Source organism: Pleurodeles waltl, chromosome 11, assembly GCF_031143425.1.
Source record: "Pleurodeles waltl isolate 20211129_DDA chromosome 11, aPleWal1.hap1.20221129, whole genome shotgun sequence".
NCBI classification, from domain to species: Eukaryota; Metazoa; Chordata; class Amphibia; order Caudata; family Salamandridae; genus Pleurodeles; species Pleurodeles waltl.
Window position 1 is genome coordinate 335,303,599 of NC_090450.1, and position 26,517 is coordinate 335,330,115.

At 44.8% G+C, this 26,517-nt stretch overlaps 1 protein-coding gene across 3 annotated transcripts in view; it reads right to left on the minus strand.

Moving 5' to 3' along the window:
* Positions 1–26,517, minus strand: part of D2HGDH (D-2-hydroxyglutarate dehydrogenase) — a 914,182-nt gene that overhangs the window by 69,917 nt on the left and 817,748 nt on the right. For all 3 annotated transcript variants that reach the window (XM_069213619.1, XM_069213618.1, XM_069213620.1), the window contains one exon: positions 3,464–3,629. In XM_069213619.1, coding sequence (XP_069069720.1) covers positions 3,464–3,629 — 166 coding nt within the window. The remainder of the gene's footprint in view (positions 1–3,463; positions 3,630–26,517) is intronic.

The window sequence follows — 26,517 nt, forward strand, 5'->3', positions numbered from 1 at the left end:
AAGGGTGTTATCGTAAGGCTTAAGGATGACACTGACTGTTGAGAAGGAAGCCTTGTTGGTCATACTGAGGGAGAGGGTGACCAAGGAGTGTTGAAGGACTTTGATGAGAAGAATCCCCTCTTGTTTAAGAGAGTGCGTTGGAAAGGTTAGAGTGTCATGGTCAAACCATTCAAGGGAGATCAATAAAATGCTGTTTTTTTAAAGGGAAGAATGAAGTTAATGGAGTTGCTGTAGATACAGCAAGGCTGAGAAAGGCAGAGCTCCAAGGGGGAAGTCTCTCACGACCTTGGTATTCTGTTTTGGGTGGAAAGTAAAAGTGGCCAAAGTATGTATATTCTGTAAAGGGAAAAAGGAAGATAAGTTCATAGAAACTGCCAATTAAATGTTGGTTAATGACAGTAGGGTGATACAAGAGGCATGACATTTAATGGAGAGAGTGAGGCAAGCAGTACAACACTGAAGGTCGGTATGAAGACGACGGTAATAGAAGGATTATTTATGATGGTGAAAACACTGCCAGATTTGTGCCAGCATGGTTCGTGGATGATGATGAGACCATGAAAAGTAATTTTATAAGCAAAAGGGAAGGAGATGGCAGTGAGTCCTGTCCTGATGATGGAGAATGTCTGGTTCACTGAGAAGGTGATCAGTGGAGTCGAAAATGGCAATAGGTATGGTGGTGCATGCGTGTATATGACCTAGTGTATCTAGTATGTGTATACCTGGGATGGAAAACACAGTGCTGTCTAGGGTATGTGTGTGCGGATCTTGGGACTCGTTTCTTGTTTGAAAAAAAATGCAAAAGGTCAGTAACACCATTATGCTGATTCCAGATAATACCCCCAAAATTTGAGTTGAAAAGGACACCCGAGACAGACAAAATAACCCTATCTCGGATACTCCCAATAAAAAAACTCTAAAAAGAACCTCTCCCAGCCTTTAAAACCAAAAGCACAGTGCCACACATCTCCCTTATCGGGGTGAAATCACGAACTGCTCTCTGGAAGAGAGTGCAATCATGATTGCTTATAGAAGGACATCTATCAAAAAGGACATTCAAGACAAAATAGCGCTATCTCAGACACTCCCTAACAAAAAAATCTAAAAATAACCTCTCTCAGCCTTCAAATCCAAAACCACAGTGCCACACATCTCCTTTTTTGGGGGGAAAAACCATGAGCTGCTCTCTCTGGAAGCGGGTGCAATCATGATTTCTTATAAAAAAGGACCCCCATTAACCTTCTGCAGACAGTAAACAGCAACCAAACATCAGATGATTAACTGGCCTACCTCTCCTATGGAAAACAACAGAGAGCATAGCCAGTGTATAGACGAATGAATACATCAAGATTAACAATTTACTAGACTCAAATCAATCCGAGTTTATAGACGGTTGTAGCACTGAAACAACAACCCTGCCTGTAGCTGGTGCTACTCTAAGAACACTAAACAAAGTTAAGTTCTGCATACTAGTTCTCCTCAATTTCCTCAAAAAAGAGATACTACTCAACATTCATATTGTGTTCTTTGGGATGCATTTAGCCTTTTTCTATCTTCGTATGCACACAACTTTGATGTGTGTGTTCTATTTGTGGCTTTTTGCCATTTGCAAGAGCTATGTGAGCCTGTGTTCCCTTGTGAGCTAGTGCCAATTGCCTAAGCGACTTGCTTTTGCATTATTGGTGACTCTTCGCTTTTCAGATTTATACTGTGTTAGATTACCTTAGTCTGGATCTGGACATTTACTGCAGTGTAATGACCGGTTCTGTACTTTACAAACATACCTTGTTACTTTGACCACTTGAGAGCTGAAAGAGTTTTTCATCCCAAAGTCAGTACTTTCAGCTGTTCAGATTCAGAACATTATTTTGGTGACGTGAAAATCCTGTTGACAGCGTGTTATGTGCAGGCATCGTTTGAGGCTTAACTTACCAAGAAGGTCGTGTACTGCAGAGCAAAAAATGTAGGCTAATAGCAGCAGGAGCATTGTCAACTAGATTCAGGACATAAAAGTGCAGATCAAAGTCTGGGCAGTTGCTGTTAACGAAGAGGACAGGCAAAGTCAAGCTCTTACATTGCTGAGCAAATAAGGTACGTTGTGAAGTTCACATGCCATCTCATCACAGTACACAGAAGGCTCACGTCAGTCAGAATCAAGCACCACTTGCACACAAGTTAACAGAGAAATGCCGTAATGTTGACGTGCGGCTTGACAAACATGGCAAACATCTTATTTGATGGGCACTGCTACACAGTAGTGTGGAGTGCACAATCATTGAGAAGTGCACGTTCTGTCTTTTGGACTGTACTGCAGAAGAATTGCGGTGCAATAATGAATGGTCTTCCTGAGAATACCGGAGTAAAATTAGACTAAACAGGCATTGATCCTGGTATTTAAAAATTATGACCGATTCAGGTTCAACGGTAACTGTTTTGTCAGATTGCACTTAAGAAATTTTGAGGGAGTATATATCTAAATGTAACACACAATAAGAGAGCCAAAGAATAGTGAAACCTAGTTGCCCACTCCCTAAGTTATACACTAATCACATACAGGTAACAAAGTTTGGTTTGTAAGGTCGGTCCCCTGAAGAATCAAAAGAATCCTAAGATTTTGGAGTAGACGCCACACCCACTATGTATCGTGGCATGCTTCAGCACTAGCGCCTATCCACATCATGGTAGGTTAGTACAACCATGGAGGACTCAAGCTAACCTGTGAGTTCTTAAATAAATTGCTACTGGGTTTGACGCAGGGATCCGGGAAAGAAAAAATTTCGAGGTATACCGAAGGAGATTTCCTTAATTGTTTGAGTACTATACACATGATTTAAAACAGTTTTTGGTGTATTTGAACAACAATGACTTAATCACACTTATAAAAGCCGACATGTTGTGGCCTACATCTGAAGCCCATTCCGGTCTGAGGCTTTTGCCAGGGCTGTTAGCATCCCTGCCTATCTATGCATTCATGCCATGCATACAAATGAGGCCTAAGACTCTCTCCTGATATAAATCTCTTCTTGGAGACAACCTAGGTCCAATAATAGCAAATAAGAACCATTAAATAATGGATTAAGGAACATGCGACCAAGGGTCAATAATGTACTGCACAAGAAATGGTGGTTCTACATGTTGGTGTCTTTTAGCAGAGTAAAGACATTTATTTTACCACAAGTGGGAGAAAGATCAAGCAACTTGATGAAAAATGTCGAAGAAAGACATGGCTAGGAGAGTTGCACTGGGTGAGTGTTGGACATGACAGCAAACATAATGGGTAAGGCAGTGAGACTTATTTGATTGGTTCTTGGTGACTCCTTAGAGATCTCACAATAATTAAACCATGAGTTGAAAAGCCTGACAGGATTTACATCATCAAACGGCTGTGGCCACCTTGGCACGCTAGAAACTCTGAAAGTTTACCTTGCTGTGTGCGACTGACAGATCTCTTAGTGCTACTCACCTAAGTGTCCGTAGCCAACCACGTTCTTTGCACCCATTCCCAGCCTTGCACGGACGTCCACAACCAACTGATAGAGCTGCTCGACAGGGAGTGATATATCATACTTGTAGACATAGCCATCATGTGTAAGAGCTTCAGTGATGTGCTCTCTTAGAGCCCAAAGAGCCTGGAGGAGAGAGATTGGAATGCATGAAAAAACTAAATAAATTTCCAATTAATATCAAGCACAGTGACATTCTTTCACACATGTGGTACATAAATAGGTCATATCTGCACCAAAGGGATGGTCTTGATGTTGAACTATATAGTTCTGAGAGTTGACCAATAGCAGTAATCTTTAAGTCAATGTTTAGATTTCCAGCAATGCTGACTGAGTCCTTCAGCCTTTCACGATGAATAACACAAGCACCATTGACAAAAATTTGATATTATCTGTATCAATTTAGAAACGTTTCTCTCAGACCATCTTCACACGTGCACAAATAAATTCCAAATAGAAAAAAAAACTTTATTTTGAGCTGCTCAAGGTCATACGCACATCTTGAGCCAGAATGTTTCATCAATAATCCTTTCTTCTCACGGACAGTATTAAATGTGGAAAACCTGTTATTGGCACCAGCTAGGCATTCAGTTTTCAAGTTCTTTCCTCACTATCCAACTGTTTAACTAGACAAAGCTCGTTCTTTTTAAAAAAAAATAGTAAAATATGTAGTTGTAGTATCAAGATGAAATTCTCAGTGATTAACATAAAATATGAAGAATAAACGTTTTATTTTAATTCCTTCTCGATTATTTTAGCCACCCTCCTTTGGCACCTTGCTTCCTCTAAATGTATTTAAAACAAGCACTGACTAAGTCAACAGGCCTAGTTTTTGTAAAGCGCCAGGGGTGGGCCCTCCACGAGAGCGGAGGAGCGTTGCCCCACAAAAAAAAATGCCCCAGTAATATCACGGAGCTGAAAAATAAAATGGTAATAAACTTTCTTCATTACCATTTTATTTTTCAGCACCCTGTCCAGACGGAGTGTCAGGACGGGACAGGGCGGGGCGACTTCTGCTCTGCTGCTGAATGACTGCAGCAGGGAGCAGTGTACTTGTTTAAAGTGCGCATGTCCGTTTGACCGGCCGTCTTGCGACGACCAGCCAGACATGTGCACTTTAAACATCTCTAACCCAGCTGTGTTAAGACAGCTGGGTTATAGAAGGCACAGCCCTCCAGTGCTCTGGTGAGCACTGAGAGAGGCCGGTGCCACCAATCCCGATTCCATGCTGGTTACCAGCATGAAACCAGCTTCAGGATTTGGTAGCACTGTTTCCTGGTGACTGCGCCAGAGCCACAACGAGGAGGATGCCATAACAGAGAGGCAGACCCATCGCGTCAGGTAAGTGCCTTTTTATTTAAAAAAATATATTATAATTGTATCTCCCTCCATCCCCGCCACAAATACAAACCAGCCGCCACACACTAAAGCACACACACAGATAAGCAAAACTAAAGGCATGCATAGAATACATACTGATAGGCACCCACTACTAGCCGTGGCCCGTCCTTTAGGGCGGAGGGGCCATGTCACCCCACCTTTTGCCCCTCATGAAACCTGCCTGTCAGGCTGAGCAAAGGTCAGCCTGACAGACACTCTTCATGTTCAGCTCAGGCAGCCCGGAGTGAGACATGCATGATTTGTGCAGACTCCTGGCTGCCTGAGCTGAACTTTGCTGGGCTGAAGAAGTCACAGCTCCTATGGGCGTGACCTTGGCTCAGCAAACGTGCCTCGAGGTCCTTCCCCTCGGTGACGAGGGGAAGGGTCACCCATTGACTCCAACCTGGGTGCTTCAGGTTTAAGCCCTGAAGCGCCGAGGGCGAGTGTCAATCAGTAACACCTCGTCACATACTGGGGTGGGGTCTGAAGTCTCACTGACCCCATCCCACTCTGTGACGAAGTTGGGAACTACTGCCTTCCCTCACTGGCTAACCTAAGGTCAGCCAGTGAGGAAAGGCAGCAGTCCCAATCCTCCTGCCTGGGACCTCCAAGCTGAAGGTAAGTGTGTGTGTTTTTTAAAATTAATGTTTGGTGCGTGCGTGTATGTTTGAATGTTGATGAGTGTTGTGAATGGATGTGTGTGTATGTGTGAATGAATGAGTGTGAGTGTGCTTCCCGCCTGGCCCCCTCCCTCCTAAAATTATCGGCCGCCACTGCCCACTACAAAATTATAGGCACACTCAGGAAATAAACAGACACTCATGGTCAGCGAGACAACACAAAATGTGCATGTGCAAATGGACAACATCAACAAATTGAATAAGTTAGTTACCTTCAGTAATGCTGTTTCTGGTGGAGACCCTATCTCGCTGCAGATTCCTCACATTCTGAATAGTCCCCAGGTGTCAGACTGGAACCATAAACTTGTTAGCAGTATCTATTCACGCTGGTAGGTGGTAGTGTGCGGTTCTGCACTGATGCCATCCCGCTCCGGAAATGACGTGTGGAGCTTATATAAGGGCCACTCTCGCGCACTGGCATTAGTTGTTTTCAAGACTCTCCACATCCCCAGATGCACAGCCTCATAAGCAAATTAGTTTGACCTGTGTTCAGATTGTTTGACTTTGCATCTTATTATAGATAAGTCTAACCACAAAATGTGGAGGATGGGTGTGTAGGTGAGGAATCTGCAGCTGTAGTCTTATAGAAGTCTTATAGAAGGCAAGTAACATTATTTTGATAGAGGTTTCTAGCCGTAGATACCTCACATTTTAAACAGATACCAAAGCAGTACCTAATTGGAAGAGGTTCTGTGGATTGGCTCAAACCAGAAAGTCCTGCAGAACTGGGTGAGCAAAATGCCCCTCTTTGTGAACCTGGCCGTCCAGACAATAGTGATTTGTGAATGTAAGGAGGGGCACTGATGTAGCCATCTGGCAAATGTCCAGGGCAGGGACTCAGCCTGCCAATGCAGTGGTAGCAACTTTGGCCCTGGTAGAAGGAGCATGCAGTTCTTCTGAAGGCTGCTTTATAGCCAATGCGTAGCAGACCTTAATGTAGAGTGCAATCTAGTAGAAGATGGTTCTATTCTGCACTGCACTGCTCTGCCCTTCCCAGCCTTTTTTGCACAAGGGAACCCCACAGAAAATTGATTGTCTACCCAGTGTTCTTTGGTACAAGCTATATAAAAGCTCAGTGTTCTCTTGGGGTCAAAGCGATGGAGTCTCTCCACCTCCTTAGAGGGGTGAGGCAGAGCACAGAATGTTGGTAGGTTGATGGTTTGACAGACATGTAAAAGCGTCACAACTTTCGGTAAAAAGGATGCCTGCATCCGCAGAACCAGCTTTTCTGGGAAGAAGGTGGTGCTTGGTAGGTTGTTACAGAGCTTGAAGCTCACTGAGCTGACGTGCTGTCGTAATGTCAAAGACAAACACTGTCTTGAGTGTAAGAAGTTGTAAAAGGCAGGTGTGAAGTTGCTCAAATGGAGTGCATATGAAAAACATAAGAACCAAGTTATGGTCCCACTGAGGCATGACAAAGGGAGCGGATGGAAACATGTGTTGTAGCCCTTTTCTAAAATGGATAACAACTGGACACAGACCATGAAGGCTGATCTGGCAACTTATAAAATGCAGAAAGGAGCCCCTAACTGTGGCCAGAGCAAAGCCTTGCTTGGGCCGGGATAAAGCAAACAACAAAACATCATATACGTTTACCTAAAGGGGATCTATCTGCCGAGTATTGCACCAGCCCCAAATCTGTCCAACCAACAGTAGTATACAGTTTTAATTGAGGGATGCCTGGCTGCCAAGATGACATCAACCACCTCCGGAGGAATGTCAAATGTATTCAGCAGCTTCACCAATGTTCCCTGTAAGGTGCGCACCCTTCCTTCCCCCACCGCGCAGTTCCCTTTGCCAAGCGCACATTTTTGCAACGTCACGTCGCTGCCTGCATTATGCGAGTGAGAGTACGTCAGTGCTACGTTTAAAAAATAGAAACACCGCAAAAAACAGTGTCACTCTCTTCGCAGCACAGCAGACCGAGAATTGGCAGTGCAGCCACCTGAGGACAAATCACTGCACAAAGGGAGCACCTAATTAAAGCAGGTACGTGTGTTTAGAGGGCCTCAGAGGTAAAGCAGGCATCTGCTCAATTTGTAATAAAAAAAACATGGTGGTGCCAAACGCTCTCCACTTAACCAAGCGGCTGCTACAATTAAATGTTAGTAGGAATAGGAGAGGTACGCTCATTGGTGCTAGTGCTGCTGAGCTCGAGGATGTCAGAGTAGAGCTGATCAGTACGGCAGTCTGTCAGCCAGAAAGCCTCTCTAGCCCTTAGCTGATTCATTGATGAACCATTCAACAGGGGCTCATTTGCATTATGCAATGTATGTCTGGGTGTTGGGAATGTCACAGTCCCGCTGTGTTTGACAGAGTAGGGCCCACGGAGGCCCTGCTCTATCAATCACATTCACGCTCTCGGCGGGACAAATCCCAAATGAAGTAAGTATGTAAGTGTGTGTGTGTGTGTGTGTGTGTGTGTGTTTGTTTGTGAGAGTGAAAGCGATATCAGTGAGAAAGAGAACTGGACACACGAGGTAGCTTCAAAGAAATGTGTGGAATGCTTTGTGTATGCATGTGTGCTTGCTTCTGTGTGTGCACTCGAGAATATTTAAGTATTGTGGAAAATGCAAGTTAGTAGAAACAGTATGACAGTAATAAGCTGCAAATATTGCAAAACAAGCAACCATCAACACATCGTGTTTGGCCTTCATTTCCGGTAACTAGTTAACATGTTTTGTTTATATTGATACATTTCTCACGTTTTGGTATGTCTTGTAACTGGTGTAGAGCTCATTATTAAAGCTGCTATTTCGGAGTCTCTTTTGTCCTGGGGCACACTGATTATTAGCCCGAAAGTGCTAATAGTGCTGTTGATGACTTGGCTGCATTCATGGTTCAGAAGCTCCAACCATTATGATTTAGGATCTGTTCCAAACAGGTATTCACATCAATCTTTATTAGCATATGTTGCTAGTGCTTAATTTGTAAATAAAAACGTGCTGGTGCGGAAAGCTCTCCTCTGAAACACGTGGCTGCTACAATTAAATGTGCGAGCACAGAATACTGAGGCAGCGTAATCCTGAGACCATCTCTTGCCTCTTCAATCCATTTAGGGCCTCTCCCTTCCCCTTCAGCTCACTCTTGCAACTTTCTCATTTGTCCCTTAGGGGTGTTTTTTTGTTTTTCCCTCCCTCCGTCTTTCGATATGAGTTTTTCACTAGCAGTAAATGCTTGAGGCAGAAAAATAAGTGCCACCCTCAAAAATAAGTGTTGGTGCACCGCACCGGAATCAACAAGCACAAATTAAGCACTGTATGTAGCTGTTAATTTGCACATATGGGAAGTTTGAGACCACTGTCAAGGGCAATGCAAGGGCAAAATGAATACTCTATAGAAATGTCTTTGTATCATCATGCCGTGCCCGTCTCTAACTCCACCCAGTAGCCACCCCCCTTGCTCAATTTAATGAGTACCTGCACCTAACCTTTCCCATTTAAAGTACTGAATGAAATCACGATTGCAGAAACACACTGGGTCACTTTGATGTTTCGGCTGAATAGTTCTACAATTACTTAAAATACTTTATCTGCAAGGGAAATCTTGACATTTTAGAACACAGTAGCCAGGTTCTGTCTAAAACTGTATTCGAGTTTTCTTTTGATCACACTTGTCTTAATCCCGGCTCATTTCTTTGTTAATGTCTGTCAAAAGGCTGCAGACTTTTGTGGCGTGTCGTGTCGTAGGCTAAAGAAAGAGTTTGGTTGTTTGAAAAATAGCATGCCACTGGAGGTTATTAAAATTCTAGCCTTGATTTATAGGACTAGACATTTTTAAGGCCATATCTATTGCAGATAGTTAGCTGCAGTGCTGAACTGACATTTTTTTTAATGAACTGCAAAGCCTGGCCCTTTGTGAGCAGCCTGCTATATTCACACGCAGCTCCTTACTTCCAATGTAGGAAAAGCATTTAGGAAATAATATTGATTTGTAGTTCTTTCTTGTGGTTTCCATACTAAGAAGATTAAATGAAGTTCGTCCCTTGGTACTTTTCATTCCTGAGGCTTCTGAGGCTTTGTGCAGTCTGGCTTCTTTCTAAGTTTGGGTTAAAAGGGTTAGCAGTTATCGAGAACATGTTATTTTATACACAGCGGTTAACCTACACCACTTCATGTAATTGTTATGTGGTGGACGGACTGCAGAAGTAGAGTTATGTGAATTTAACCTTTTTTACTCTGGATTCATGGGGGACAATTGGTTCAGAATGAAACCAGATTTGTGTTTTTTACCTTCTACTGCCCACGCACATTGAATCTGGAAGCAATGTATAGCGAAACAGCATTAATTACTACAGTGTTTTATGTGACATTGTTGTGTGTCTCATCAATACAAAAAATAGAAGGTGGTTTGTTATTGCAGGTATGTAACTGAAGGCAGTGTCACTCACGTCAGAGCCTTAAGGATGTAGAAGAGGAACTGAGCAACATCAGTTGATGCAGAACTGACTCAGCATCAAATTGTTATTAGCATTTGCTGGCGGTATTGGCAGAACCTAAATGAGTAAACATTGATAAAAAGCAATAGGTCTTATCTATGAAATGTATTGGATTTGTAATTTTTTTTCAATCTAGGTGGATGTGCATGTGCTTACGTGGTGCGGAGGCCTTCTTGTTAGACGTTTTGTTAAAATGAAACACAAACTATTCAAAGATGCCCCACGCTCATGCATGGCGGCCAGTTTAGAATATTTTTTCTATAAGTTTAACACACTGCAAAGCCGTAAGAGTGGTGAAGTTGACTATACAAGAGAATACTCATGGTATCACCAGATTCTTCTGCCTTAGTGATGAGAGCTCTCCGGGGGCTCAGTAGCTCTCCCCACTTTCAGCTGGGGGGGACACATGTTAGACCTGAAAGCCTTAGGGTGGTCATCCCAAAACTTTCTGCCTACCTCCCTCCACTTTTCTGACACTTTTGTTGCTGGTTTTAGGACTCTGTGCACATTACCAGTGCTAACCAGTGCTAAAGTTCATATGCTCTCTCCCTTAAACATGGTATCTTTGGTTCATTCCCAATTGGCATATTTGATTTACCTATAAATCCCTAGTAAAGTGCACTACATGTGCCCAGGGCCTGTAAATTAAATGGTACTAGTGGACCTGCAGCATTGATTGTGCCACCCACATAAGTAGCCCCTTAACCATGTCTCAGGACTCCCACTGCAAGGCCTGTGTGTGCAGTTTCACTGCCACTTCGACTTCTCATTTAAAAGTACTTACCAAGCCTTAAACTCCCCTTTTTCTACACATAAGTCACCCCTAAGGTGTGCTCTAGGTATCCCATAGGCTAGGGTGCGGTGTAGGTAAAAGGCAGGACTCTGTGTGCGCCGAATTAGTGTCATTTTTTTTAACGTTAATTAGTTGCAAACTTAACTCCACAGCACACTTTACTAAATCCTCTTAACTTTGCAGTCAGAGCAGAAATGTAACCATTAATCTCCAGGATAAAATAAGCAGCACATAGTAAGAAGACATGAGCTGGCACTGGACTTCTGTCGTTGACCCCACAGCAAATGTGACAAGACAACAAGAAGACTTAAAGGCACCTTCATTGCTCATTCACTGTCTGAATGAACAGAACACTTTTTTTGTCAGCTTGCCAGAACGGGCATTAGGCCTAGAAATGGTTCACCCTTATAAATGCGATTAGTCATAGTGAGTGGGCGAGCAGATAACTTGAGGCCTGTAAAGGCTGCATCATCGAATGTCTAACGCGTGATGTAGGTTTCCAAATGGATGATAATATGGAACCAGAGTTCATCTAAACTGAAACCCCAGGTAACTATTCAATTGCTCTGGAACTGTCATGCATAATGTTTTTGTAACTCCATTAACCTAAGCTAAATATCTTCTTTCCAACTACAGCCAGTCAACATTTGGATTTGAACGGGCTGGCATGAGTACCAAGGAAGACCAGGTAATTCTGTAGACGTTCGAGGTGGGATTAAGGGTCTTTAGATAAATCACGTTCATGATCTACACCTTTGCTTCTATTACAGGTTTGTTGGACCGAGCAAGTTATAGATTTGAATGGACCGACATGCGTAGATACATAAGGACAAGGTAACTATTTGGTAGATACTCCATCTGGGTCACCTGGCACATTATAATATGACATCATGCTGTAACCAACTGTTAACCATCTTTTCTTTTGTTGCAGGCATCTCAGACAGTACTAGTCATAGATGAGGACGGGCAGACGAGTTTCAGCAGAAAGAGCAGGTTATTATTTGCTAGTTTTTCCTCATGGTGCAACTGAGACATTGAAATGATCAGGTGCTTTAATCCTTTTTTCCTATTTTACAGGCATCTTAGGCCCTGTTACAAGGGGCAACTGCATTGGCAAGAGTATTGGCGCTCGTAAATCAATCGAAACTGAACTAAAAAAGCTCGAAGGTTCCCTCAGAGAAACTGAGCGCAAGCACCCAACACATCCTGAACTGACATCCCTCCTGAATGAAACGAAAACTAAAATAATCGAAGCTAGCACCAGATTGTCCCGCTTTGACTACAAGCAGTATTTAAACAAACAACACGCAGAGGGCAACAAGGCAGGTGCCCCGTTGGCATGGCTTGCTAGGCCCCATAAACAACAAACTGCCATAGTTGAGATCAAGACACTCTCAAGTGGCAGTACTCATGGTCAAAGGGAAATAAACACCTGTTTCCTTGAATACTACTCAACCCTATAAGCCCCTCCAGCAGACACTATCAGTAACATCCAGGTCCAGGAATTAGAGACACTCACCCTCCCTAAATTAGATACAGAAGACAGTCAGGCACTAGCCACACCTATCTCAATCACAGAAATTAAAACCGCAATACAGGGCATGGCAAGATGTAAAGTCCCAGGAACGGATGGACTCCCAATGGAGTTTTATTCATTGTACCAGGACCTATTAGCTCCAAGACTATGCGTACTATACGCAGAAGCCTGGCATAACAATAGACTGCCCCAATCAACTAATGAGGCCATAATGATCCCCCTACTAAAACCCGATAAACCACCCACGGACGTTCGCTCCTACCGCCCACTATCCATGTTAAACCTAGATTATAAAATATTAAGCCAAATACTGGCAAATAGACTATTACCCCACATGACGTCACTAACCCACCAAGACTAGCCAGGATTCATCCTGCAGCGCAGCACAGCGCAAAATATTAGACGCTTAGTTTCAATACTACATGCTATGCCCTCAACTACAACAATACCTCAAGCAGCGATAATATCAGTAGACATAGAAAAAGCCTTTGATAGCCTAAGGTGGGACTACCTGGAACTGGTTATGCTAAAACTAGGACTAGGAGAGGGTTTCACACGCTGGACAAGGCTACTCTATACCAACCCCACAGCGAGAGTACGCACTGGTGGCATCATTTCCGACTCATTCCCAGTTGGCAGGGGGACCAGACAAGGCTGCCCACTATCTCCCCTCCTGTTCGCTATGGCAGTAGAGCCCCTTGCACAAACAACGAGATCAAGGAGGTGCTATGAGGGTATATCAATCAACAATCAAACACACCACATAGCACTATATGCAGATGACATGCTACTATTTCTTAAAAAGCTGGATACAGGTTTACCAGGGGCAATAGATATGCTAGAAAGTTTTGGTAAGGCTTCTGGTCTCCGAATTAACTGGAGAAAGTCCGCCATCTTTCCACTAACTGTAGACACTCCTGAGCCCGCGGATACCAGAGGTCTTCCCTGATCCCCGAATACATTTAAATATTTGGGGGTCAACATATACCATAAAGTAGAAGATCTCCTAGAGGGAAATGTACAGAGAGCAATTAGAGGACTGTAAGCTAATATGCAATTCTGGAACACACTTCCCCTGACTGTCTTTGGCAGAGTTTCCCTGCTAAAAATGATAGCACTGCCCAGGCTATTATACTACTTCTCCACCATCCCTCTAATATTCCCAAAAAGAGTATTAAAAAACATAGACTCCCTAATTGCGAATTTTATATGGGGATCGAACAGACGCAGAATCGCACTTAGCACCCTCCAGAGGCCCACCTCAGAAGGCGGCTTAGCTGCACCAAACTTGGAGATTTACTACTGGGCAGGGCAACTACAAAGGATAGCAAGAGTAATCAGCGAGTTCCTAAATACAAACAACTCACAAACCCCCCTAAACTGTCCTCTAGAAAACATTTTAAATATCTTACTGAACCCCAAAAAACCAACACAACAGCTCCCATTAGAATGGGAGGCGCTGAGACACTGCTGGGACCAATTCCTAAAACGCACGTGCAAAATATCCCCCTATACACCCTAGATCCCCCTAATAGCTTTAAATCTCATCCCGAGGGGAGACATCATAGTGCACACTAGCAAAATGATAAAGTATAATATCACGAAAATGGGAGATTTGTTCAACAATGGTAAACTCTGCCATTATGTGGAATTACAAGAACTGTTCAATCTCCCTTTGGGCTTGTTCCTCACCCACACTGCCCTAATTAATACTGTTCAAAAGCTTTGGGGCACAAAATCAAGTGAACCAGACATACATGAAGGCTGCCACCTCCTCTGCACACTGGGAGACCAGAAAGGGGTACTATCGAGAGTATATAAATCCCTACAAAGCGGCACCTGTTTACCATTGAATAAACTTAGATCCAAATGGCAGACTGATCTAGACACTATCCTAGAGGATACTCAATGGGCCAGAATCACCTCCCACATTTACTCTGTATCCAGGAACGAAAGGTTCAAACTGATAAACTTATATATTTATCATAGTTCTTACATTACCCCACAATTACTAACCAAATTTTACAATACAAATAATTCTAAATGCCCCCGTTGTGAAGAACTATCAGCAGACCTACTACACATGTTATGGAACTGGCTGAAAATTAACTCGTACTGTACCGAAGTGTTCAGGAAAATAACCTCCAGCACAAAAAGAACAATCTCGCCCACCCCAATAGTTGCAATATTGGGGGATTTCCCTCGCCCCTCAGCACAAAAAATATCCAATAGGTTCATAGACCTGGCGCTGATACTAGCAAAGAGAGAAATAAACTCACACTGGAAAGACCTGGGAGGTCCCCCAGTAGACAGATGGCAAAATGCATTAGTGAAATGGGCCGAAACTGACAGCACGGTACTACTGAAAGAAGCACTGCAAGGTCCAAGACCAAGAGACAATGCCAAACACTGGGACTCACTGCTGGATAATCTAAAGACAATGGATGCTTTCACTTCAGAGGATAATACATCTGACTCAGAATCGGACTCCGTACAGTCAACAGCTACTACAACATAATAAACACTAAGGAACACTGATTAATCTCCTGGCAGAGGATGAAAGTTGTAATAAGAATACTAAATGACGGACAAAATGCGAAATGGGGGGAGGGGGTTAGAACACACAGTTGGGACTAATCTAGTATCTGTATTTGTTATGCAACATAATCCTTTGTTAAAAGCAATAAAAGATATATTAAAAAAAATAATAATCTTAGGCACTGTTACGCAAATTTGAACAGGCACACGTGAGTAGAAGCAGAAAGACAAGGTAATAATTTAGCAGATTTTCATTGTGGTGCACCCAGTACAGTGGAATTTGACAACCTACTTTAACCACCTTACCCACCTTTTCTTCTGTTGCAGGCATCTCCGATAGCACTACTCATAGATTACAAAAGGCACATGTGAGTAGAAGCAGAAAGACAAGGTAATTATTTGGTAGATTTCACTTGTGATGCGCCTAGTACATTATGATATGACAACATTCTTCAACCCTTTTTTTTTTGTTCTTTTGCAGGCTTCTTAGACAGTGCTAATCATAGTTTATAAAAGGCAGACGTGGCTACAAGCAGAAAGACCAGGTAATTATTTAGTAGTTTTTCCTTGTAGAACATCTGAAACACTGGAACATAAGCATGTGCTGTAACCATTTTTTTTCTTCTATTGCAGACATCTTAGACAGTGTTACATTCTCAGGCAGGTGTGAGAACAAACAGAAAGGCCCAGGTAATTACTTGCTTCATTTTCCAAGAGATAGCTCAGACTTGTCTGGTAGATTGCATTCAATGGCATAAGAACCAACATTAAATAATGTTTCTCACTTTAAATAAAGTTCCTCTTTTTTTTTTGCAGGCTTTGCGGCACAGTAGGCTCAGACCGATTGGCACAAAAATGTTCAAGCGCAAATCTGTGACTTCTGCAGAGAGCAGTGTTTCACCATAAAGGAAGAAATGCTGTCTTGTGTTCAAAGAAAAATGTATGAAAGAAATTGTGCAGACTGAGACCCAGAAGTCACGGAGCAAGGTTTGTGTACAACTGGGAGAGCTATTTCTATACAATCCAGAAGTAGACCTGATTTGCAAAGTATTTGCAGAAGCAAAGATCGCAGGGGACTTTTCTACTGGGAAGAAAGGAAGTGATGGCTGGAAGCTGGACTACTTAAAAAGCCATCTATGTAGCAAAGTTCATGAATCTGCTTTGGTGACACTAAGAAATAAAAGTGCTGCTGCCAGGCTGGGTTTTGGAGTGCGCATCATGCTAATGGAAACTGCCAGTGACAGAGCAAATAGACTAAAAGTGGTTGAACGGCAAAGATCCCTGCCTGAGGAGATAATTATTCTCATCAACAATGTGTTGCTAGCAGTCAAAATGAACACATCAATGTTATCTGTTCAAGACATCCATGACCACGTTGCATTGTATGTGAAGATACCAGACAGCTGGAGAAGCAAGAACTATGCAATTGAGTTTTTGGAGGTCATCAACAGCGTGATACGCTCTGACTTCATGGCAGACCTTTGCAGTGCTCGTTATCGCACATTGATAACTGATGAGAGCACAGATATTTCAGTTACAAAAATGCTCATCCTCTACTTTAAGTTCTGATCTGTAACATCAACAGAGCATAAAACAGTGTTTGGGGGAATTGTAACTCTGAGTACATGCAATGAGGAGGCTACCACTATAGCTGTAAAAGACTTTTACACTGCCAATAAACTGGATCTTATAAAAATGGTCATGTTCACATCAGATGGTGCATCAGTGATGCTGGGAAAGAACAACGGTGTTGCTACCCACCTCAAACAATACCTTCCCCATCTAGTTAAGCAGCACTGTGTTGCGCACAGAAAAGATTTTGGAGTTGATGATGCCTGGAAAAAAGTGCAGATGATCAGGGAAATGGAAACATTACTGAGGACTGTCTACACTGTGTTTTCCCACTCACCTGTAAGGAAGTCCAAGCTGGACGAAATTGCTTCGGCCACTTAATGAGGCGCGGTGGCTTTTAAGGCATTTTGCTGTTGGTGCTGGTTATGAGGTTGCTCTCAAATACTTTGATCATGAAAGAGTTGAGAAGAATGACCCAGTTGCTAAATATTGCTACAAAAAACTATCTGGCTCAAACTACCATATTTCCTTTGCAGCACTAAATTATATTCTGGGTGAACTTGCATCTTTGTGCAAGTTGTTTCAGAAAAACTCTTTGACCACTGTTGAAGCTGTACAGTATGCAAGAGCAAAAATTGCCCAAATAAAGGAACAGTACTTGGGCGACACTGTCTTTTGGAGCAACACAGTAAGAGATCTGATGGCTTTGTGCAGAGAGGACCGAGAGTAGGATAGTGAGCCGATGTTATCTTTCCTTAAACTTCTTTGTGAGCACATGGAAAGAAGGTTCCCAGAAGATGAATTGAAGTAATGGACAAGCTTTGATTTCCATGCAGTATCAACACAATCACAGTTTGATTTTGGGACTGAGAATGTACGAAGACTTGTTGAAAAGTATAAGAAGGTCTTGGTCCTGGGTGATTGTGACACTCCTGATGATGTTGTTCAGCAATACAGAGATTAAAAATATGTGGTAGCAGCGCATATAAAAAGCGGATTGTTTTGGACCTTTCAAGACATGGTGAATTTCACTCTCCGGAATTCTGCACAGTATATTGTTTTATCTCAGATTGATGATGTCTTTGCAACTTTCCAGGCTTCAAGTGCAGAATGCGAACAAGGATTCAGCCTCATGAACTCAATCAAGACCAAATTAAGAAACAGACTAGAGGAGAGTCATCTAGATGTGCTGATGAGGGCAAAGGCTTACCTCTCAAATGGGAAAATTGACTTAGACCGAGTTTATCAGCACTGGAAGAATAGTGGGGGAGAAGCAATTGTACTCCCACCAGGGATTATAAACATGGGGGTGAGAGTTATGTATGTTGTACAGTTGTTAGCCATGCACCTATGTTAGGTGCATAGAAAATTAGATCTATACCCACGATTAGGGTCGCTGGATGCACTAAGAGGACGTTAGATCTGGACTTCTTGTCGCCTGATTTTTACATTATGGAGCTAGGATAAATTGTTGCTTAGGTGAATGAGCCATGTTTGGAGAGCCAGTTTTAAAATGTGTCACATGAAAGCATAGTGAATGAGCACTGATGGACCTGTTTGCCTGACAGGTTGTCATAGATGAAAGCCAGTGCTGATCTGCTTATAGATGAATTCACTGTGAACTTTTCATAACATTAAAAAAAAACAATTTTGCGGTGTGTCGAGGGTGTGCTTACTGAGATGACACTGAGGCAGGTTACCATTAACACCAATAGGTTTGATGCCAATCATGATCTACTGAGATAGCAGGATTTTCCAAGCAAAAAAGCTAAGGTTTTTTTTTTGGAAGTAGGAGCAAACAAGGGAAAATCTGTGCAGAAATATGAGCAGGTGAACAATCTTCGTAGATATGGAGCTTCATTGTGTTTTTCCCTTTGCACAACACAGCATGTACAAATAAAATAATGCAAGTTAGAAATATATATTTTCTTTATAACTTTAAGTTTTTATAATTGTTCAATCAGTCTGTGGTCGCGGTAAATCTCTACAGGCCCCAGCTCTAAAGGCCCCCATGGAAGATAAAAGGGCACAAGGGAGAGAAGACAGCTGGAAAGAGGAGAGCAGTGAAGAGGCCAAATATGGCGAAAAAAGTCTATAGAAATCTCGTGGAAAGAGACTAAAAAAAGAGCAAAAAGAGGCACCGAACAGAGGAAGACAGGAATTCGTGAGAGATTGCCCAGAAAGTGGCAGAGAATTAACGTGTGGCGCTCAAGGGACGTCAAAGAATAAGTGAGAGTGAGTGTGTAAAAGGCAAACAAAAGCGGCAGAAATGCTGGAATAGAGGCTTGGAAATACAGAAAAGCAAGAATGACAGTGCAGAAAGTGGCAGAGAGAGAAAGAAAGCTGGGTGCTAGAAGAAAGCATATGGGGACTGTTGGAGAGAAAAAGATGAAAGAGCCTAGAATAGCTGTAAAAACAGGAGCTGTAACGGCGCAGAGAGAGGGGCGACCCGAGTGGGGAGCCTTAAACACCACCTGAACTGGGCCCAAAAGGGCTATGCCTGTATGGAGTACTGGGCACAGGTACCACGCATGCAAATGCACTTACCTGCATTAATCAGGTGATCTGTCCTCGGATGGCCACACTGTTGTTCTTCCTCCTCGGCCGCAAACAGTGACCCGTTTTCGCGCTGCTTTTATTTTTAAAACGCAGCGCTGACGTCCTCTTTCCTGCATGATGCAGGCAGCGACATGACGTTGTAAACAACGTGCGCACTGGTCAAAGGGGCCTGCGTAGTGGGGGAAGGAAGGATGCGCACGCGCGCCCCTTTCAGGGAACATTGCAGGGGGGATACCCCAATTCCCACAAAGCGCTCTGGGGGACCCGGTTGAAGACCGCCTAAAAATCAACAAAACAGCAATTCAGCGTTAAGCCTGATAAAATCGCCCTGTCGATCAAAATAGGGAGTGCTACCAAATTTGTCGAAGTGCCTGAGCCAGGAGAAAACCCTGTTTGAACAGCAGGAATTTGGACCTTTGAATCAGCCCAGGCACAAAGATCTTGCAACAAAAGAGTTGCGTACAACTTTGCCTCGTTATCCAGCAGGGCTATCATCCTAAAATTGGCGGGATCTGACCTTGAAACACTTTTATGTAAGGGGTGAAGAATGGCACCCTGCCAAGACTCAGGAATTCTTGAAGTCAAAAGGCAGTGTTCAAACAGATGGGCAAGATGGTTAGCCCAAAAGAGAGGATCCTGTTTGAACAGTGCCTGCGGGAGACCGTTGGGGCCGGGAGCTCCAAATTGCTTAGCCCTCGAGATAGATGTCAAGGTGAATTCAAAATGCTAGACAATGAAAGGGTAGATTGCTGATTGATACAACTCAAGACCATCCTCGATGGTTGGTATAAATTCAGTATCTCCCAATATCTCTAGAAGAGAACTTAGATATATTTTTCATCAGTTTCCACTGACACCACTGTTATATCAAATTCTAAAGCTACAGAAATCAGAAGACAAATCCAGAGAGAGAGAGCGAGAGCAGGGTTATCAGTATGGCTCTACCGGGATCTGTTTCTAAGGTGTACTATTGGTCTACTGTAATATGCAATTATGGGAGTTCATCACTGACTGGGAATAGGGTGGAATGTCATTGTATCTGGTTAGACATACATGCGTCAAGTTAGATGCAAGGTACATGTTCAGTTTACTCATATTGTTTAGATATTATGCTGCTATGAGCATTCTGAGTTTTGAGGGCCATACACTGCAAAGTGTAAGTGAAGTACTGAGAATGTGGTGCTTTGCCAATGATATGGCTTTGTTGCTATGCTATGCGTGCAGTAGTAACAGGGATATGCCTTGTGTTTTCTGTTATTATGGTGCAAGGTCTGAATAAATCTTGATATGTGTTTGCTGTTTAAGTAGCAAAGTTAAACCACCTACATGGCCATGATGCCGTGCTATGTGCTTAATTGTGCCAGTGGGAGCTTAATGTTTACTTTTGGTCCAGGCACAATTATGAAATACAAGTTGGTTTTGAGGTTTAAGTTCTGTAAGTTCTTGTTAATGGCATATGTCACAGATGTATTCAGTTAGGCATATCTGTGCAGCTTTGGATTTGTGTGAGATGTTCAGCCCAATATCATATTTTAGGCATTGCACTGTTTTGTGGCTGAAATGCATTTCGAGAGACAGTGTTAGCATCTCAATTACAGATGCACAGATCTCATACTGTCTTATACTTGGCTGCAAGATCTCATAGACCTGATGCAAGTTATGATATTATGGGTCTTAAAATTCATTCAAAGGCTGAAACAGAGTGTGACCTAGGCCCTGGTGGCTTTTTCAAAATTGAAAGCGGGTCACTTGAGGTACTTGAAGAGCAAACAAATGAGAAGGTGCAAGGGGAATTAATGGGAGACCCTTGCGGTCATCTTGCCCAACCCTTATTGATATATACTGACCCACCCACCAAATCTGTTCAACAAAAGAAAAATACATGTTTTTACCTAGTTACAAGACATGAACCACGTTAGGAGTAGCCCCACTACCCTGGAGTGTCCAGGAGTCCTGGATTTGCTAGAATAAGCAGTGGAGTTACAAGGTTTTTGACATATTTAACAAGGAAGGATGCAAGGCCGAGTAGAACTGCCATTACCCAAGTAGTAACCTGCACACTGAAACAGATATCTGTAGGGATCATCGCAGATGCATGATGAATTAAGCGCTTAAGGAAAACTGTACCAGCATTATAACAAATCTGTATGGGTATATATTCATGCTGATTATTCTAACACCGGAGCTGTCCTAACATCAACTGTTGTTTGTGCACTATGTTAAAGTGAAAGAATGTGTGCTATGGCGAGACTATCCATTTTCTCCCAAATCCTTTCCCTTTTTTCTGCCTGCCCTCTCCAATTATACATCTTCATCGATGTTTATCTGAATAATGTTTTTTTTTGCTTTGTCAATGTTTTGTTGAATGTGAAATGGAGAAGAATGCAGCACTATGCACATATTGCACAAATGCTTATGATAGGGCAGCTAGATCCCTGACCACACCCCCAACCTCCCCCTTCTAAAAAATAGTTTGGTTCTCTCTCGCACAAGCAAAGCATAACTTTTTCTGAAGTCGAATTTCAAAGATCCTAATCCGGCCGTACGAACTTTGTTTTATGGTAGTCATCAATTTTCTTCATACCTTTTGCTAAATGGGATGTGGGTGCTGTCCCGACAGGGGATCAAGAAATTACCATTGGCCACACTTCCCTTGTGATTGTTTAAACCTCAAAAAGATACAAAGCCAAGAATGGTTAGACGAATAGTTCAGACTCATTTCTTGAATGATAGTATGTAAAAGTCAATTTTCAGTTCACTCTGCTTCCTCTTTTTTGGCATCATTCTTTAATAAGTTTTCGTTTTAAGGAAAAAAATTCAAAGGAATAGCTTACACATTTCTTGCCCATAACAATGCCATTCCATTCTTATTTAAGTAGTCCAATGTTCATATACGGAACAGGGCAACTTAACCCACCAAACTCTTTTGTGGATCAGGCCACTGTCAATCTGAGACTCATACAGCCCTCTTTTCTGGGTTACCTTAAGGCAGATGCTGTTTGAGGAGCCATGGGGCAAGTAGGGTCAACTGTGCCAAAGCTTTGGGGCCTGGGGTCTTTTACCTCTGATGTCCCAGAGTCCATCCTACTATGTCTCTGCAAACTGGGCGAAGTACAACACCTTCAGACCATGAGCCTCAGTAGTAGCACTGGCAAGCAGTCACAGGCTTCTGAAGAAGGTTAGTGTTGGGGTACAACAGGCTTTGCACTCCACAGACACCCTGCAGAATAATAACGTGATTGTCCAGACCAGTGCTTATCTTTGCAAAAAGAAAAACACTTTAATATACAGCAAAACTAAATACTACACACTGGCGTGGCCAAGATGACGGACTGAACGGACGTGCGGGTCCGATCTCCGCCGCCCGGGCCTCTTAATTGCCTCGGATCTCCCAGCCTGGGGGGCTGTGGGGTCCGGCCGTGGTTCCCGATGTGAGGGAACCCCTGGGCGTCCCACAGAGCCGAGAGCGCCCGCGGCTAGTCCCGCGCGCGAGTTGAGGCGTGTCGGGGGCTGTCGCCGGTGGGAGGGCTGAGAGGCGCCCCCTGCCCTGACGCGCACCCGGGACCCGGCGGCTCGGCCGCGGAAGTGGCGGATCTCGGGACCAGAGCCTCTGAGGAGGAAATCCCCACCGGGAGACCAGTGCTACGATAGGTGCTGGTCCTGGAGATGACGGTGCCTGTTTGCTGGGTCTATTCATAAGGGGCCCGAGAAGACAGGGGTTACTGAGGTACGGCTGAGCTGCATGGCGAGGTGTTAGAGGTGCTGGTGGGCATTTGATGGGCTTGGGCCTTTAATCGGCGGTGCGGTCGGCCAGCGAGGGCCCTAGCCAAAGCGAGGCCGGACTGCTGCTGGAGGCCACACGGCCATTGGCGGAATTGTGCGGCCAGGAGCACTTGATCCCCAGGTGTGAAGTGCAGTGGTCCGACTGGTTGACCTGTCCATCCGCAGTTTGAGGTCAGCGGTGATAGCGACCTCTAAGGCAAAGAGGGACCGGACGGTGAGGGACATGTTCACGGGGGGACGTCCGGTCCTGGGTGAGGCACATGAGGAGCCGCCGTCCACGAAAGACCCTGAGATGCGGAGGAAGATGGCAGAGGATGAAGCAGCACCTGTCACAAAGGCTTTTCTTACCTCCCTGTTTGATTCCCTCCGTAGCGACTTACAGGAGCTCCATAAGGACATATCTCAGGAGGTGAAGGAGGTACGAGTTGAGCTTACCTCCCTTAGCGAACGAATAGCACAGGTTGAAGATGGAGACACGGCCTGGGGTGAGGAGCTGGCAGACCTGCAGCAGGAGGTTATTCGCTTGCGGGAGCAGCAGGACCTCCTCCAGATGGCGGTGGAAGATCTGGAGAATCGGTCCCGCAGACATAACATCCGCATTAGAGGGGTACCGACTGGGGCCGAGAAGGAGGACATCGGTGGCTTTGTGACAGCGTTGTTCCGCTCTGTCCTTGATCCAGAGGAGCCTTGAGAGATCATCCTGGACAGAGTTCACCGGGTGCGTCGCCCTGGTGGAACCAGGGACCGCCCGCCGGATATTTTGGCGTGCGTCCAAAACTTTGAGCAGAAAGAAAGCATCCTGCAGCAAACAGGCAACCTCCCGCAGGTCCACTTTAAAGGTCATCAGCTCCAATTATTCCAGGACCTCTCGGTTCGGACTTTGCAGCGACGGCGTGAGTTTAAGCCTATCACAGAGCACCTGCGTGAACATGGGGTGTTGTACTCGTGGGGTCACCCATTTCGCCTTGTCTTTCGCTGGGAGGAGCAGCTTCGTCAGGTGAAATCGTTGACGGACGTGAACCGGATCCTGGGTTTGGAGGAGGATACCCAGGGCTCAGCCTTGATGCTGGGGGCGGCCGACGGGCCCCGCCCGCAGTGGCGGAGGAGGGAGAAACGGAGAAATAGACGGCGTCCTACTGTGCCGGAGAAGATATCGGAATGTCAAGCGGCATTCAGCAGTGTGGCGGCTGGGACAAGTGCCTAGGTGATTGGAGCCGGGAGCTGTTGGAGGCAGCTTGGGCGAGCCTACGATCCTTCGAGCGAGGTCTGGGCGGCGGGGTCGGTGGACCTGGTGGACGATACGGTGTGGTTCTACGTTCTTGTTGGGACATTTCCTCTTCGGAATGTGTGGGAGAGGACTTTGTTGCTCTGAGCATTTGTTGTGTGTTATAAGTTTATGTTGGTTTGCTTCCCTGCGAGACTGGTGTATATTAGCTACAATGGGTGAGCCGTGCGACCTTGAGCGGCTGAGGTATTGTGTTAGGCCTAGGTTCTGGTCGCCCTACAGATCCCTTCCCCCTCACGGCAAACTCTGCCCTGAGATGTATGGCAGTTAAGTGCTTGAGTCTGAATGTCCGAGGGCTTAACAATCCGACCAAGCAGCTCGCAATACTGTCAGCTCTAGAGAAATCTGGGAGCCATATCTGTTTATTGCAGGAGACACACCTATTGCACAAAGACACTTTCCGCATGCGCTCGCGCTGGTTCCCTAGACAACTTTGGTCCTCGGCAGCTTCGAAGCATGCAGGGGTGGCAATACTGCTCTCAAGGTCCTTCCCCTGGGAAGTGGTGGGGAAGGTACATGAAGTGCAAGGCAGGTTCCTGGCTATTAGAGTAAGAATGGGGCTCTTCTTCTTCACCGTTGCCTCCCTCTATGCTCCAAATGTTCAGCAAGAGGCATTCTTGAGGCAGGTAGTTTCCTCAACACTTAGCTCACCGGACAGCGCCATCTTGGTGGGTGGAGATTTTAATCTAGTAATGGACAACGAGCTTGACCGCTCGGGCCAACGCTTTGGGCAGGGAGGGGCACTATCGGAGGCTGGACAACAGTGGCTGGCTGAATGTGGGTTGGAGGATGTATGGAGGAAGCTTCACCCTACGCTGCGAGATTATTCCTTTTTCTTCAGCAGCGCCCAAGACTTACACACGGCTTGATCTTTTCCTGGCCTCACACAAGTTTCTGCCCGAGTTAGGGAGGCCACGATTGAACCGAGGGCCTTGACTGATCATGCTCTGGTTACCATAGAGCTTTCCATGGAAGTTGGTGGAGTGGGCACACAGACTTGCCGTTTTAGGGATTCCTTGCTGCAGAGCAAGACGGTAGTAGAGTCGCTTCGACGCGGGATTGTGGACTACATTAGCCTCAATGACGATGGTAGTACTTCTGTGGAGACGGCTTGGGAGGCTTTGAAAGCTATGGTGAGGGGCGAGGTAATGGCACTGTCTGCAAGAGACAATAAGACACGGAGGGAGATAAGGGAGCAGCTGGAGCAGAAGGTGGCCATACTGGAACGCACCCACAAATTCTCGGGCGCACCGAGAACTTGGCGGGAATTAGAGAAGGTGAGGCAGCAACTGAAAAGACTAGATTGGGATAGGGCGGAGTATGCGGTAGTGCGACTTAAGCATAAATATTATATTGGCAGGAACAGGTGCGGGAAACTCTTAGCGCACCGACTGCGAGCGCAACGGGCGGCCTCGGCGATAACATTTATTCGTTCCCCTTCAGGGGGGGGAGGCCCACTCGAGCGACCAGATTGCTGAAGCTTTTGCAGACTTTTACCGGGGCTTGTATACGGCAGACGTGCAGGATGACACGGCTCTGGAACCCTATTTAGAGGACATAGCAGTTACCCCTCTAGGGGAGAGGGAGGCGTCCCTGCTGGATCTGCCGATAAGAGCAGAGGAGGTCATATCAGCTATCCTGCGCCTAAAGGCCGGAAAGTCTCCGGGTCCTGACGGGTATACAGCGTTATTCTATAAAACATTCTGTGCGGAGCTCGCCCCCGCTCCTTGTGCGTCTTTTTAATTCCTTTCAGATGACGGGAGCTTTGATGCCTAGTATGTTAGATGCTACCATTGCTGTTATACATAAGCCGGGTAAAGACCCAGAAGAGTGCGCTTCATACAGACCGATTTCGCTTCTGTATATTGATGCCAAGCTGTTTACTGCGATATTTGCACATCGCCTTAAACCCTTATATGCCGGGTCTTATCGATCCGGACCAGTCCGGTTTTATCCCACATCGTCAATGTGGCGATAACACAAAGCGGCTTCTGCATTTGTTAGATAAAATAGACCGATCTCGTAGGGCCATACTCTTCTTAGCTATAGACGCCGAAAAGGCATTCAACAGAGTCCACTGGCCTTACCTTTTTCAGGTGTTGAAGCGTTTTGGTCTGGGCCCCGGGTTTAGATCTTGGATTCGATGCGCCTATCAATCCCCTAGGGCGGCGGTTCGGGTTAATTGCGTGCTCTTCTTACCGTTCCCAGTTAGGTGCGGGACTAGACAGGGATGCCCGCTCTCACCCCTCTTGTTTGCGCTCTACATGGAGCCCCTCGCGCAGCGCTTGCGAGACAGTCCTTCGGTCTCCGGTATGAAATTCGGTGGGGACCACCATCTTATTACTCTTTATGCTGACTATGTTATCCTTACAGTGGCAGAGCCAATGACCTCGTTGCCTGTGCTATTGGGGATACTAGATGAGTTTAGCCATGTTTCGGGATTTAAGGT